At 30.5% G+C, this 14,783-nt stretch overlaps 1 protein-coding gene across 4 annotated transcripts in view; it reads left to right on the forward strand.

Annotated features, from left to right (window-relative positions):
* DNAJB6 (DnaJ heat shock protein family (Hsp40) member B6) overlaps window positions 1-14,783 on the forward strand; it is a 104,441-nt gene that overhangs the window by 47,038 nt on the left and 42,620 nt on the right. For all 4 annotated transcript variants that reach the window (XM_031939560.1, XM_031939558.1, XM_031939557.1 and 1 more), the window contains 3 exons: window positions 7,257-7,388; window positions 8,005-8,146; window positions 8,728-8,798. In XM_031939560.1, the coding sequence (XP_031795420.1) occupies window positions 7,257-7,388; window positions 8,005-8,146; window positions 8,728-8,798 (345 nt within the window). The remainder of the gene's footprint in view (window positions 1-7,256; window positions 7,389-8,004; window positions 8,147-8,727; window positions 8,799-14,783) is intronic.

The raw sequence follows: 14,783 nt of genomic DNA on the forward strand, positions 1-14,783 counted from the left end.
AAAAGTTGAAGCAATTATGGATGGTGACTATGAATTGTGTAGGGTATTGTTAAAATATTTTTGTATAACTTAAATAATTTTTAAATATAACATGTTAAACCCAAGGTAATTTACAAAGAGGTACATGATATTTGAGGGAATGAATGAATAATGCCTGAATTACAATTTACAGTAGCTTCAAATGTTACAATTCTCCAATGAAAAAAGTAATTCTTATGGAGAAATAAAAATTACTTCTCAAAGAAATCTAAATTTAAAAAAGATTGTTGTATTCTAAAATTTTAGCTTTTCTTAAAGGAATTGAAAACCATATATTAGCATTTTATTTTATTGCAGGATATATTTCTATTAGAAAATTTGGAATTATTTAAAATTGTTTAATTAAATTTGATAATTAAATTAAATTTTTTTAGCAGCATGTTCTAATTTTCTTCCTTATTCTTTAATGTTTACTTACCTGATCTTTTCAGGCAAGAGATTAAGATCTTGATATATTTTAATTCAGTAATGAGCTGCTTAAACTTTCCATTTATGAGTGTTTTCTGTGTTACTTTTTCCCCCAATCAGCAAAAAACATCCAATGCTTGAGGTTTTTAAAAATTATTTTTGGGTATTTATAAAGTGTGATTTTTAGCATGGCTGTCTTAAAAGAAAATTTAGATGATGAAATAAAAGGGGATTAAATGGTTACATGGTTACCTATTTTTCCTAAATTTTTGAGTTGTAATTCCTTTTTTTTTTTTTAATTTTTTTAGTCTATTTTCATCTAGAAATTTAGGTAATTAGCACTTTCTTGAAATTATTTAAAGGTAATCTTTTGAATTTTGTTCCTGTTAACATTTGACTGATTTAATATTAAATTAATATTAAAAAGGAGAATGTTAAATATAGGCATATGGAGATTAAAAACTCCTTATCTTCATTTGTTTGGTTTGCAGAGTAAAGAAATAAAATGAATGAGAGATTTGGGATCACTAAAGTAGTGATTAATGATTGTGAATTTAATGGTCAAATAACTTAAAAAACCTAATATTGACACTGTGGATAAGTAGTTGATTCTTGGTTTGATCTTAGTGGTACTAGCAAACCCCTATCCCAGCAGAACCCTTTTCCAATCTCCTGATGTTTTGGTTGAAGGCAATGTAGTTGGCTGGGAAGAAGATTGACCTGGATACTAGGAGGCTGGGTTATTATGGATAAGTAGCTTATTTGTGTCACATCTTATTCCTTTGTAAAAGAAGAGTTAGGCTGTTTAGATCGTTTATGGTTCTAGCAAGTAATACAAGTTTACATATTTTTTTTAATGTATTTTCATATGCACCTCTTCATATGCATCTCTTTCTTCCCCTCTCTGCTTATAGTTCTATATTTGGATCACAACCATTATATTCCAATCTTTATTATCTGGATTGTTTAGAATACCCTTCTTAGTCTATCCTCTTATATTTCAACTTTATTGCCTCCAGTATGTTGCCTAATTGATAATTCCTAACATAGTACCCCCTTGTTTAGGGAATTGGGTTTCTCATTACCTGAAGGGTAAAATAATAACTTTTCAATTGGGCTCTATTACATACTCATTACATTTAGTCAGATGAATACCATTAATTCTAGCCTAAACTGTTATCTGTTATTTTGGAATATTTTTCTTAGGGATTCCAAACATGGAAAATTATCAAGAAAAATATCTCCTTTCAAGATTCAGCTCTAGGTTAATGCAAGTTGCACATCTAATTCTTTGTGAGTGTTTCCTTAGTTGAATGTCAGTCTTTTAAAGGCAGGGACCCTTTCACAAGGGCACATCATAGAGCCCTGCAAAAGACAGTGCTTGTCTTTTATTATATGGGATATTGTCCATATCATTTCTCATCCACCTGTGGATTAGATCTTCTTTGAGGTCAGGGTTGGTAACTTAGATGCTCCAAATGTTTTTTTTTAAAGCATCATTTATTGCAGTTTATTCTGTGTACTTTTGGAATAGCTAAAAATTTGATAAGGATTATACAAAGTTGTTTATGTTACTTAAAATTTATGTATTCAATATCAAAAGTTGTTCTCTAACTGGATTTTGTCCCACTCAATCTCTCTCTCTCTCTCTCTCTCTCTCTCTCTCTCTCTCTCTCTCTTCTCTCTCTCTCTCTCTCTCTCATATATATATATATATATAATTTTTTTTGGAAGATTTTGCTTAAATAGTATTTTTATTTGATAAAAACATGTAGCATATCTTAATTACTGTTTAATTTCAAAAGTGTTAATGATATATCCTAGGAATTATTACTTAGTTTTATGTAATCGAAAAAGTAATACAGAAAGTTCAAACAAGACAAGTTTAAAAGATTTTAAAGAAATTTTCTTTAATCATTGCATTATCACTATGAGAGAATCCAAAAATGTGAAAGGTCTCTTTAATAGATTATTGACAGATGGAATCTATTAGTTCATCTTTTTGGTTATTGCTGTAGTAGAAGACTATGAAAATCTGTGAAAGCTTATTGAGATGTGGAACTATTGTCACATTAGTTAAATAATAAGGCAAGTCATATCTATATAATTTTTTCATATTAAAAATGCTGCCTTGAACCTAATATTTATCTCATCTGTTGTTTTTAATGTATTCGGTAATTTTAATTTCACAAAACCAGAATACATTGTATTTTAGAATAACAGGATTTTGCATATTCATGTGAATGTTACTAACAATACTTTTGTGAAAAGATTTTCTGGTAGAGTTACTATGTTTGACTATCTTAATAGATAAACGTTAACATTTCAAAATATAGTTGTCAAAATGTGAATCTATTTAGTTGTCGATTTATTAAATGCTTAACATATATGGTCATTTAATAGGCATTGGGAATGCAGATACAAAACAAACTAGAAAAATGAGTTCTCTTTTGAAATAAATTTTGTTACATCCAAATCACTTTAAGAATAACCCCTTACTTCCCTCTAGAGCAAATTTTCAAACTCTAAAATCATGGTTTTTTTTTTCTTTACTAATTGAATTTGTAGTATGTAGGTAGTATATAGAATGAGTAGTAGAGCTATTAAAAAATATATGTGACATTTAAAGTAAAAATAAATTGATCAATTGTAAGGTAGATTAGAACCTTGAATTTCCCCCATATTTTCTACCCTTTTTAGATTTAACCTCATTTCTTTTATAGAGTATACTGAATTGTAAGAAAAAAGACTCATATTATTAGAACTAGATGTCACTTTGGAGGTTATTTGGTTGAGCTCATTTTACAGCCTAGGACCCAGATGATTATATTGCCCAAGGGCACAAAGGTAGTAGTATATACCAGAAAAAAAGATATAATAGGTTCTGATTCCAAATTCAGCTCTTTCCCCACTGTACTAATAGGTCTTAATAGATGAGATTTAAATGAAAGGACTTAAGTAGCTTTAAAAAGGTGAAGTATAAATAGTGAGCATAATTGGATAATCTAATAGAGACTGTACACCTGTATGTATGTACAAGATTTGTGGTTCTGTTAATGAGTCACTGTAAGTTTATTTACAGAATTGTTTAATATTTTACCTGACAGTGAAAATACAACTCTGAAGTATAGATATTGTAAAATTGAAATAATTTGGTTTTATTTTATTCATTCATTTGTTGCTGAAGCAGTTGGAGTTGACTTATCCAGGGTCACATAACCAGAAAATGTTAAGTGTCTGAGACTAGATTTGAACTCCTGACAGGATCCTCCTGACATCAGGACTGGTGGTCTTCTATCCACTATAACAGCTAACTGCCCCTAGGCTTTTTATAGTGCACAATATAAATTGCCTTTTGACTTTTTAACTTCAGCTATTTGTATTTAAGTTGTTTTTAAATGGTTGATTTTGTTTTTGTTTTGGTGTAGGGTAAGTGAGCAATAAAAATCTGAACAGCAGTTTTATTTCCATATTTAATTTAATTTAATTTAATTTATTTCTGATATTTAATGGCAATTAAATTTAATGGCAATTAAAAACTCAGTTTTTTAATATTATTTAATATTTTTTAATATTTGTCAGGCATAATTGAATTATGGTTATTTCTAGAAGTTAATGTTCCATGTTAGAAAAAATTGTTGAAACTTTTGAGTAAGCGCTTGTCCATATTTGGGTATGCCCTATCCTCTATGGGATAACATTGAGCACGAGATCTGCCCTAGGTGCTTAGAAAAAGCTCCCTGCTGCCCGTTTCTAGCATATTCTTCCCTTCTTTGTCTCCTCCAAAATTATTACCCCTTAGCGGTAGAAATTGAAATCTCTGTCCCATATTGACTTTTTCTTATAAGCCTTTGCCTCTCAATATGTGTTCAGATCATTGTCCCCTATAAGTGAGAAACTTGCAGATCACACTCTTCACACATCTACCTTTTCCATTTCACATTTTTTTCTGCCTTCCTCTTTCATCAAAAGTTCCATCATCCCCACTGTACTGTACTGTACTGTAAAAACAATTTCAAGAAACTTTCTTTTGCTCTTAACTCTTAACTCATTGGTTATATAAATCTAGCTCTCTAGAACTTGACAGTCCTTTCCACTACAGGGTATTGATGGAAATACTGGAAATGTTTCTTGATTATATTGTTTCTCACTGCCTTTGTAAGTTTAACATCCTCTATATCACCTAGTGCACATTTTTGTTGTAGTCATATATTAGTGTCCATATCATTTCTCCTCTAGTTTGGTATCTGACAGCCTTTCACTTCCTGTTTCCAACCCCTGCTCTTATATTTGAATTTAAATTTAATACCCATTAATAAGAATCCCTTTGACATTTTCATATACTAATTCATTAACCTTAATTCTCATGAATCTACATTGTCATTTCAGCCTACATTTTATGGGTATGTTTAGCTATCCATAAAAGTATTTAGCTTTGACCTTACTATCATCATTCTAAATCCTGAAATTCTTTGTAGATTTGATCCTGTAGTTAGCAATTCAGCTATGCACTATTCACTATTAAACCTTTTCTGATGTCATATTTCTATTACACCTAATTTAAACTTGTTAAGCCTTATCCCTTTCTCTTAATTTACAAGCCTTGTTTAGTATGTTGATCTATATTTTTACTCCTATTCATTCACTATGTTGTTTAATGCTTTATAATCTTCCATTATTATCACTTTAATGGAATCTACCTCAGTCATTAGTGAATTCCTAGTCAAATTAATGTTTTCCTTTGTTGTTCTTTTGTAAACTTAACTCTTATCTTTGAATATTATTCATGTTTTATTTTTGCACCCCTTGTCATCTTACTCAACCCATAGATAACTTTTCCACAGAGTTATTAATTTTATAATCACACCTCCCATATTGAAAATTTGAGCTTTTTATCCCTGCATAGGTAGATTTTTTTTTTACACATATTTTGTATATTTCTGTCACCATTTACCAGTGATTTTTAACGGCCTCCAACCAGAATCTCATCTATCAAATATAGTCAAGCATTACTTTAGTATTTTATAGTTGGTTCATCTGTTCCCTAAATAATGAGTATTTAAGTTCTAAAAAGCCTTGATCTTAGTGGTACTAGCAAAGTTCTTAAGTTAAGTTCTTAAGCCTTATTTTTTATTATTTGTTTCCTGGTAGAATGATTCAAACATGTCTCTTTTTGGGGTAGGAAGGGAGTAGTTAAATACAACTAGTTATAAATCCTTTTTGTCAGTAGTTTACCATATTCCTCTTCATTTTCATCAACTAGTAACCAAATATATTGATTTTTTTTTTCTAGCATTCTTCACAGGTCCTCATGAATATTAGTCTTACAACTGGTCCAGTGTTTTCACTTTGGCCATACATCCTTATTAGTCTTCTTCAAAAACGTGGCTTCTCATTTTTGAGTGTATAACAACTAATTACCTGATTTTATGGGTTTCTATAAATTCAATATAGCTCACCTATAATCTTAATTCCTACTATTTCCCAACATTCGCTTTGTTATTTAACCAGATGATGGAATATATACTATGCAATCTATACAATCCTCACTGTACAATATACTAATTTTGATATATCTTTCCTTGATCCCATCACCTACCTTGTTCTGCCCTTCATGTTTCTAAGTAGTGCTCATCTTTTAAGGTTTTTTTTTCATGGAAGTTAGTCAGTATCCTTGTTCTTCTTTAACTGAAACTATTACTGCATGATTTGCATACTGTACAATAGTTATAAATCTTCATGTTTTGTTTTGGGGGTATTTTTGGGGTATTCATCTAACTAAATAAAAGATTGTCAGAAAGTCTTATTTGAATAATTTTATGTAAGATGTAATATATGTATATATATGTGTGTGTATGTAATTATATATTCATGTGAAATAATTATTTTTAAGATGTGTGTATTCTCTACACCAGAGTAAGGGTTTTTTCAGTCCAAGATTTTTTTTTTATGTGGTTCTATGAATTCTCTTGTTAGGTGTGCAGTAAAGGCCTTCTAGTTCTTTTACAACTTTCTCTGTACTGATTTTAATCCTGACCATTTGTCTCTTTCAGTATGTGACCAGTCCATTACCTTTGCAGTGTCATGCTATTTTTTTTTTTTTTTGCATTATATTTTATGCTAACTTGTGACAATCATCACTTAAAATATACCATAATAATCTCTTTGGCCTGCTTGACTGCCCTTTTGTTCTTTGAAAATTCTTGTGTTAAGATCACAATGATATCAACAAAAGAACATTCATTTCTAAAAATGCTGTCTGATGGTTTATCTTTGTACATCTTGGTGTGTTATTTAAAATGCTTTAAAGCAGTATATTTTTCAAATATGGAGTGGTTTCCCCCTTCTCCCCCCGGACCAATCCCATCGTGCCATCTACAGTAGTTTGAAAATGTATGCACTAATGTTTTAATTCAGCAGGCTGCCGATTCACCTGTTTGCCCAGAATTGAACTAGAGGTATTCTTTATCCATTTGGATTTTGCCCTATAGGTATTAAGTGATTATGGCTTATCTTTGAAAATTTGAATATTTTTATTCATGATGACTTTCTAGTTTTAACTAAATTTTTCATCCTCAGTAAGAGAAAAGAGCTGTTTGGAAAGATTTTTTCTAATGACAGTTATAAGTATAGCTATATTTTTCCTAATTGGTAAGTTTTTTTCCCTATGATGGAATTACTTTCCTTAGCAATTAAAGAATACTATATTGAAATTGAAAGTGCCTCATATTTTATTACTCTTATTACCCATTTGTAAAAACAAGTAATTTAAATGGAATTTTAAATAACAAATTTGTGTTTATTTGTAGAAGATCCATTTGAGGACTTTTTTGGAAATCGAAGAGGGAATCGTGGAAACAGAAGCAGAGGTGCAGGACCCTTTTTCTCTGCCTTTGGTGGATTTCCAAGTTTTGGAGGTGGACTTGCTTCATTTGATACAGGTATTTTACACTTAACTTATAGGTGTTCTATAATTTTTTAATGGTATCTGCAATATTTGAACAGAATTACTTAATATAGCTCCATGTCCTTTCATAGTTAAAAGTTGGGAGAATAAAATGGGAAAATGATATTGTTTAGGAAAGATGCTGATGGTGATTTTTCACAGCTAAGAATAGGAAGTAATGTGCTACCTGACCCTGTTAGTTGGACTAAGCCATGTTCACATTACAATAATCAAAAGTTGAAGCATTTTTTTTTTATGACTGAAAGCATGAGCTTTGATGAAAAGGGCATGACTGGTTTTCTAAGTCTAGAGAATATATCTTTCTTCTTAAAAAGTTCTTAACTTCTTAAAAGTTTAAAAAAAAAAATCCTTTTACCTCTAGGTTCTGTTGACACATCATTGTGATTAAGACCGTTGATTCATTTCCACAATATTTCTGGTTTGACATAATTGGGGCTCTTTTTTTAATGAACCTTGTTTTGTGGTAGCTGTATTGACTTATATTTCGGTCATGTTACTTTCCAACATTGGATTTTTTAATAGTTGTCTCTTAATATCATTTAATAGGAACAGTATTTTAATAAATTGTAATAACTTTTCTATTTTTACAGGATTTTCTTCATTTGGTTCAGTGGGGCATGGAGGACTTACTTCCTTCTCTTCAACGTCATTTGGTGGTAGTGGGATGGGTAACTTCAAATCCATATCAACTACAACTAAAATAGTAAATGGCAGAAAAATCACTACAAAGAGGTACAGTTGTATTTTAAACACTATCTTATGAATTAAATGACTCTTAATGATTTCTTGTCAGTCTTAACAAATTTTATGTTCATATGCTTATTTTCAGTGATAAACTTAGGTCTTGAAATTATAAATTTGTTTCACTATGAGTTCCTGTATATTTTTGTGGGGGGGAAAGTCCATGATTATTAAAAGCCTTTTTCTTTTTTTCCTTTCTGCTTGATATGATTTGTTATTTGAATTACAAATAGTTATTTTGATGTGTAATCTACAAATTGGAAAAGTAATAATTTTTAAAAATCATTAATACTTTAATCTCTCTTGATCAGGAGATTATCTCTGTAGGTTTGAGGATTAAACCACCAATTTGTTGAGCCAAAGTTTATCCATATTTGGAAAAGAATCTTTTTAGGTAGGAAAGGTAGCTTAGCAAACTTCATGGCAGAAAACTTGGCTTACTGTAGTTGTTATATCATAGTGTATTCAGTCACCTAAGAATGGAGATTAGGTTTTTCTTGTATTTGTTGTAGCAGTTACTTACTTTAATAAACATACTCCAAAAAGGTTTTTAAATGAATTTTGTCCTGCAGAACTGTTGAGAATGGTCAAGAAAGAGTAGAAGTTGAAGAAGATGGCCAGTTAAAGTCCTTAACAATAAATGGTAAGGAGCAGCTGCTACGCTTGGATAACAAGTAATTCAACGCACGCATTTAACAGAAATATTAAGCTATTACAAGCACCATTTGAGGATTAACAGGAACATTTTTTTGAAGATTTCAAAAGAACTCTTTCAGTATAACTGTATCTAATCTAAAGTATTTATAAACGGCTCATCGAAGCACCTATTTGTCATAGACTTTTGAGTTTATTGTTTGGGACCACATTAATAGGACCATTTTTTTTTTTTTTTTTTTTTTTGTGTCTTTAAAATTGTTGTAAATTTCTGTATGCACTTTGCTTTTTATTAAAATTAATCCAAGGTGAACAGTGATCCTTTAGTAGTGCTAGGGCAAAATGTACACTAACACCAGCATGAATCTTGCTTTTCCATTTTGTTTGAAATGTGAGCCAAGTAGTAGTTTAAGTCTGCTGTGAAGTTAACATTTCCAGGATGAATCTTTTTTTTTTTTTTTTTTAAATTTCAATTTTTTAAAAGTATTTAGTAGTTAAAAAAAAAGGTATTAATACGTTAATGATAATACATTTCTGGTTTGAAATAAATTAAGGATGTTTTCTAGTTGTGCATGAATGCTGCAAAACTTAGTAAGTTTTGACAATTGTTTAAATATGTAATGTTAAGCCTAGGCAAAAACAAAAAAAGTAAATCTGGTAAACTGGGTCTTTGTCATTTGCTAAAAAAAAAAAAAAAAGAAAAAAAGAAAAAAAGAAAATGAATAAATGCTAATGTTTGTGGTGCATTCTTTCATGAATGGGATTTGTAGCCTTCTTGTGTCTGTGTGTGATTCGGGTACCTGGGAAGTCAGCTGCTTTACTAGTATTCCAATTTCTTTTTGTTGGTGGATATGGGCCTTTTATATGCAGATGTTTTCTTTTTACAATTGCAAAATATATGTAGTTTCCCATACCTGCAGGGTAATTCTTAAGACTTGAGTAACATTTCAGTTGTTGGATTTATTTATTACTTTATTTTTTTTTAAAGAGGGAGTTTGATTTTATGGCAGAGAGGGATGTGTGTATGTGTGTGTATACATGTATGCCTGCGTGTGTTCATGCATGTATGTGTGTGCTGTATGGAATAAAAAAATCATTGTGAAAGCACACAGTTGAAGACACTTTGCATAGTTAAATCTTTTGGCATAATTGGAACATGGATGAAATAATTTAAATTAAGCTATCACTATTGCTAAAAATTTTACACAAAGGAAAAATACAAAGTACTGAATTTTGCATCTAAGCTATCGTAATCTACCGTCTTAAAACTTTGTGAATTGATAGGGTATGTACAAATAAATGAAAAAATTCCTGAGGTAGACTAATCTTGATTCATTTTGGGGGATAAAAAGTTAAAAAAAACAACCCCAGACACTATATATTTAGAAAAAATATGAAGGTTGCTGTGACTTCAATTATTTTAGTTTGGTAGCTTTAAAAAAGTATGTTTAGATTAACATAATCATAAACATAATGCAGCTAACATGATTTAGCATGCCAAAGACAAAGCAATTGAGAAAATTTGTTTTAGTTTTATGTTAGGTGTTGGAAGAGATCTTGAGCACATGGTTAAACTAAAACAAAAGGTTTTTGTACATTTCTTAAATGATATCTATACATATGTTTTTAAGTGATAATTCACCATCATCTTCCCTCAAAAATAAGGTAAGTGGTTTTTATCCCCCAATATCAGTGGTGGCAAAGCAATCATTTGAACGAACTTCAATCAGGAATTAAAAATCTCATGTTTGCAGTTAGGATGAGAAAAGCATTCTGTTAATAACATGTTTCGATGCTGTAGGTTTTAAATGGTATATACGTGGGTGAGAGGAATCAATGTTGGTAAGGAAGTCAGGAGATTTGAGATTTTAGGTTTCAGCCACCATTATGTAGTGTGGGATTTTCTATACTTGAAATATGTTTTAAAGAGAAAATAATAGTCTGGTTCTATTATTAAAAACAATCAAAAAGATTGTGGTGTTTTTTTTGTTTGTTTTAAGAATACTTGTTTTCAGCAATTTTAGAACATTATGTTGATGACTGAATCTTGATTTTAAGTGTTATTTATTTCTTTACAATTTACTTGTTCAAGTTAACATGATTTTTAAATTATTTTTATGAGGAAACTTTTACGATACTGTTATGTATGTTTGAGTAATTACACATTTTCTTATTTTGTCTTATGATTGTCTTATATGATTGATTGCTTATTTTCTTTGTCACACCAGAAGTTAGATAGCTACATTCTGACTTTTTGATTCATCGATTATGTGGAAGTGAAATTTTCATCAATCTGTTTCTCATTACCCTTGTACTGTTTTCCAAATGACAAGAATTTTGTGAAATTCATATTCATTAAAAGTTTATTAGTCAAGCAGGAGTAATTAAGTTTGCTTTCCTGAGTTCCTTGATTCTTAGATAATTTTGAATAGTTGGGGTATGATGTGATATTTGTAGCCCTGGTAAATACTGATCATAGGGAAAAGATTCATTTCTTTACATTAAAAAAAAATTGCTTAAAAAGAAGTACTAGTTGTAGATTGATTTAGGCTTGTAAAATATAGTGAGACTTTCTTTTATTCCTTTCATTTTGTTTTCTTCTCTATTTAGCATTATTGCCACAGGGAAAATAAATCCCATCACCCAAGGCCAAGAACTATTTAGTTTTGAATAGAAAGAGAACCTGGGGATGTTCTTTATTAACATAAAACTATATAACCAAAGGCTATTATATAGCCAGAATCTAGGAATAGGAAACATTTCCTTATGCTCTTTCTTGGTCTTTCCAATACCTGCAGTACCTCAAAAGTACGCATTATACAAAAACACTTGAAACATAAATGTAATGATTCCATGGTATTTTTTTGTTAATATAATTCTGAGATCCAGTTATGTGGACTCCATGGAAAATCTTGTGTTGTTAGACTTTAATCTCTGTATGACCCAAATTTTCATAAATTATCTTGAAACTTTATGAAGTTGAATAAAATGCTTATCACACAAGTTTTGGGGGGCAGCAGGATTTTTCCTTTTATGATTCTCATTTCTCTTGCATGATTACAAATAAATCCTTAACGAAATTTGTTGGCAATCATAATTCTCTAACAAGTGTTTAGATATATTTTCCTAATTTCTTTATAATATTGATATATAAAAGTGTCAAATAACTTCCCCATTATCTCTTATTATTTGTTAAATGTGGAAAAATTACTTAGGATGTTCAGGGTGTTTTATAAGCTTTGTTTTATATTTAAACAATTAAGGCATTGGGGTTTTATTGTTTTAAATGAAGGTGAAATAGGTCACCTATTGCCACCAAGCTAAATTAATTTGAGAGAAATGCATCATATAATTTAATTTGAATGTGGACATGACTGGTTTTAAAATCCTTCAGGCAAATTATGAAGATAATAATCACTAAGAGCTAAACTATTGACTGGACTGGTGATAGTATCTCTTTCAAATTATTGTAAAATGCTTTCCTAAACTACAGTTAGTTTTTTTATATTTATGCACTTTTCCCCTTCATCTAAAGGAAGGAATTGAATTTTTATTTTTAAGAATTTTATTTTTAAGAATCTGATCTAATCTTCAATGTCAAAAGTCAATTGTGGATAATATATATCAAGTTGTCATCTTTGCAGAACTTAAATGAGAAAAATTCAATTCAACAAATATTTCTAAGCATCTTTGGTACTCTGTGGGTGAGAGGACATTTAGACTGGAAAGGTATGCAAAATTAAAAATACAATTATTCTTAAGGAATTTTAGTTCTTTTGGGGAGGGAAATGTAACAAAACAAATATTAAGTAATATCAAGAGTAAGAGAATAGTATGAGTACTTCCCATAGACCTTGCCTACTAAACAAATCCTTGAAGCAAGTTAAGGTTGAAGTCAATGGGAGAGGTGGAGGACATTTCAGAATTGGACAAGTTCAACTCCTTGACTGAATCTTTTTATCTAAGAGCTTGTGATTTTTCTCTTATATTTTCTCTTTTCTACTTTTTTGCCTGTTCCTGAGGTTATGGCAAAGACAGGACTCTCACATGACCAGAGCTGAAAGAAATATAACTTGGACAAAATCAGCAATTATAGACAACTTAGCATGACTATTGATCTCAATTTATGAAGTTAAATTGTAATAATAGCTAGGTAGTATTTAAATTTGAACTTAGATACTTTTTATTTTCTAATTTTAGTTACCATTAATTTTCTCCAACTAAACATTGGGTGATGCATTTACCTCCCAGATTTGTTGTGAAGGATTTGTAGAAAGCATCTTGGTATATAGCAATATTTAGCTGCTATTACTACTAACCTCATCTCTAGTATAGCATCATTAAGTTTCTGTCTTTGGATTCAAAACATCAGTTTCAGAGATATGAATTGAGCGACCTGTTTTTACTCTAAAAGATTTGGCTGTGGTTAGTAAACTGTGGACTTGGTATAAGCTAAGTATTTGATTTGATATTTCAGGGACAAAAGGTAATGTGATTTTATGCAAGCAATTGAGAGGTAATATAGCTTCCAGGTAAAAAGTGATAGTTTCCAATATGCATGTCATTAATTAGTCCAATTAATATAATCAAGATTTGGAATTTTGCATTCTGAGTACCACAACTTGGGAAGGAAGGCTAAAATAAAGACAAAAAGTCTAGTGAGAATGCTGAAAAGACTGGAATCCTTAAAATGATTGGATGAAGGAATTGGCTATGGTTGAAGAAAGATGTAAGTCACAGTTGTTAAGGAGGTTGAAGCTTTAGATAGTTTTGAGGAATACTGATGATAGCTAGAAGAGCCAAGTTCTTAAGGACATTCCTGCTATGCAGTTAGTGAATTTCTGGTAACTTATTTGTTTTTCACATATTATTATTAGACTTAGACTTAGCAGCATTCATTTGATATTTATGATACGTTTTGGAGAAGTGAGTAGGGGAGGATGAAATAACAAAGTATGATTAATACTTTGGGGAGAGGGGAATGGAGATGATCATAGTATCAAGTTTATGAAGTAGAAGGCCAAGGAAGGACTGGTATTAAACTCTTTGATAAAGTATGACGCTCCTAAGTAGCTGAAATAGTAGCATTACCTGCTTGGTCTGGTGTTATAGACGATTTGCACTTCATGGGGGAGTGGTTATTGAACATAGTAGGAAAGGGAGGTTTGGAGTAGTAATGGGAAGCAAGATGATGGAGACTTCTAACATTGTAAAAAGAATGAAGGAGGTATGACATAGTGGCATATAAGAATATACTTTTTTTTCTTTTTTATTATAGCTTTTTATTTACAAGATATATGCATGGGTAATTTTTCAGCATTGACAATTGCAAAGCCCTTTGTTAAAAACTTTTCTCCTTCCCCTTCCACTCTCCTCCAGATGGCAGGTTGACCAATACATGTTAAAAGTATGTTAAATACAATACACACAATACACACAACACACACACACACACACACACACAGTTATTTTGCTGCACAAAAAGAATGAGACTTTGAAATGGTGTACATTAATCTGTGAAGGAAATAAAAAATGCTGGTGGACCAAAATAGAGGGATTGGGAATTCTGTGTAGTGGTTCATACTCATTTCCCAGAGAAGAACATAGATTCTTAAAAGGCAGTGTTGTAAAAACAACATTCATCTGACATAGTAGATAGTTGATCATATGGGTATTGTCTGAATTTTGTCTTTATCCTGTGCTATTAAGAAGAAAAGTTAAAAGTTCTGACATGAACTATCAGAAAATACTTATAACTTTGATAGGGAAGAAATATGCATTTGAAAATTTTGTTGAATGATGCATATAAATTTATTTTATAAGGTAGTCCCTGTTTTCCAAATATAGACTTGACTTTAACAGGACTAGATTTAAATTTTCATGTAGGTTTGAGTTTTGCAATTTACCCTAAAGGAGTTTTCCCCTAAAAAGGCTTTTCTTTTAGAGCTGTTAACATAAAATAAAAATCAGATTA

The sequence above is a fragment of the Sarcophilus harrisii genome, chromosome 5 (assembly GCF_902635505.1).
Source record: "Sarcophilus harrisii chromosome 5, mSarHar1.11, whole genome shotgun sequence".
Taxonomy (NCBI): domain Eukaryota; kingdom Metazoa; phylum Chordata; class Mammalia; order Dasyuromorphia; family Dasyuridae; genus Sarcophilus; species Sarcophilus harrisii.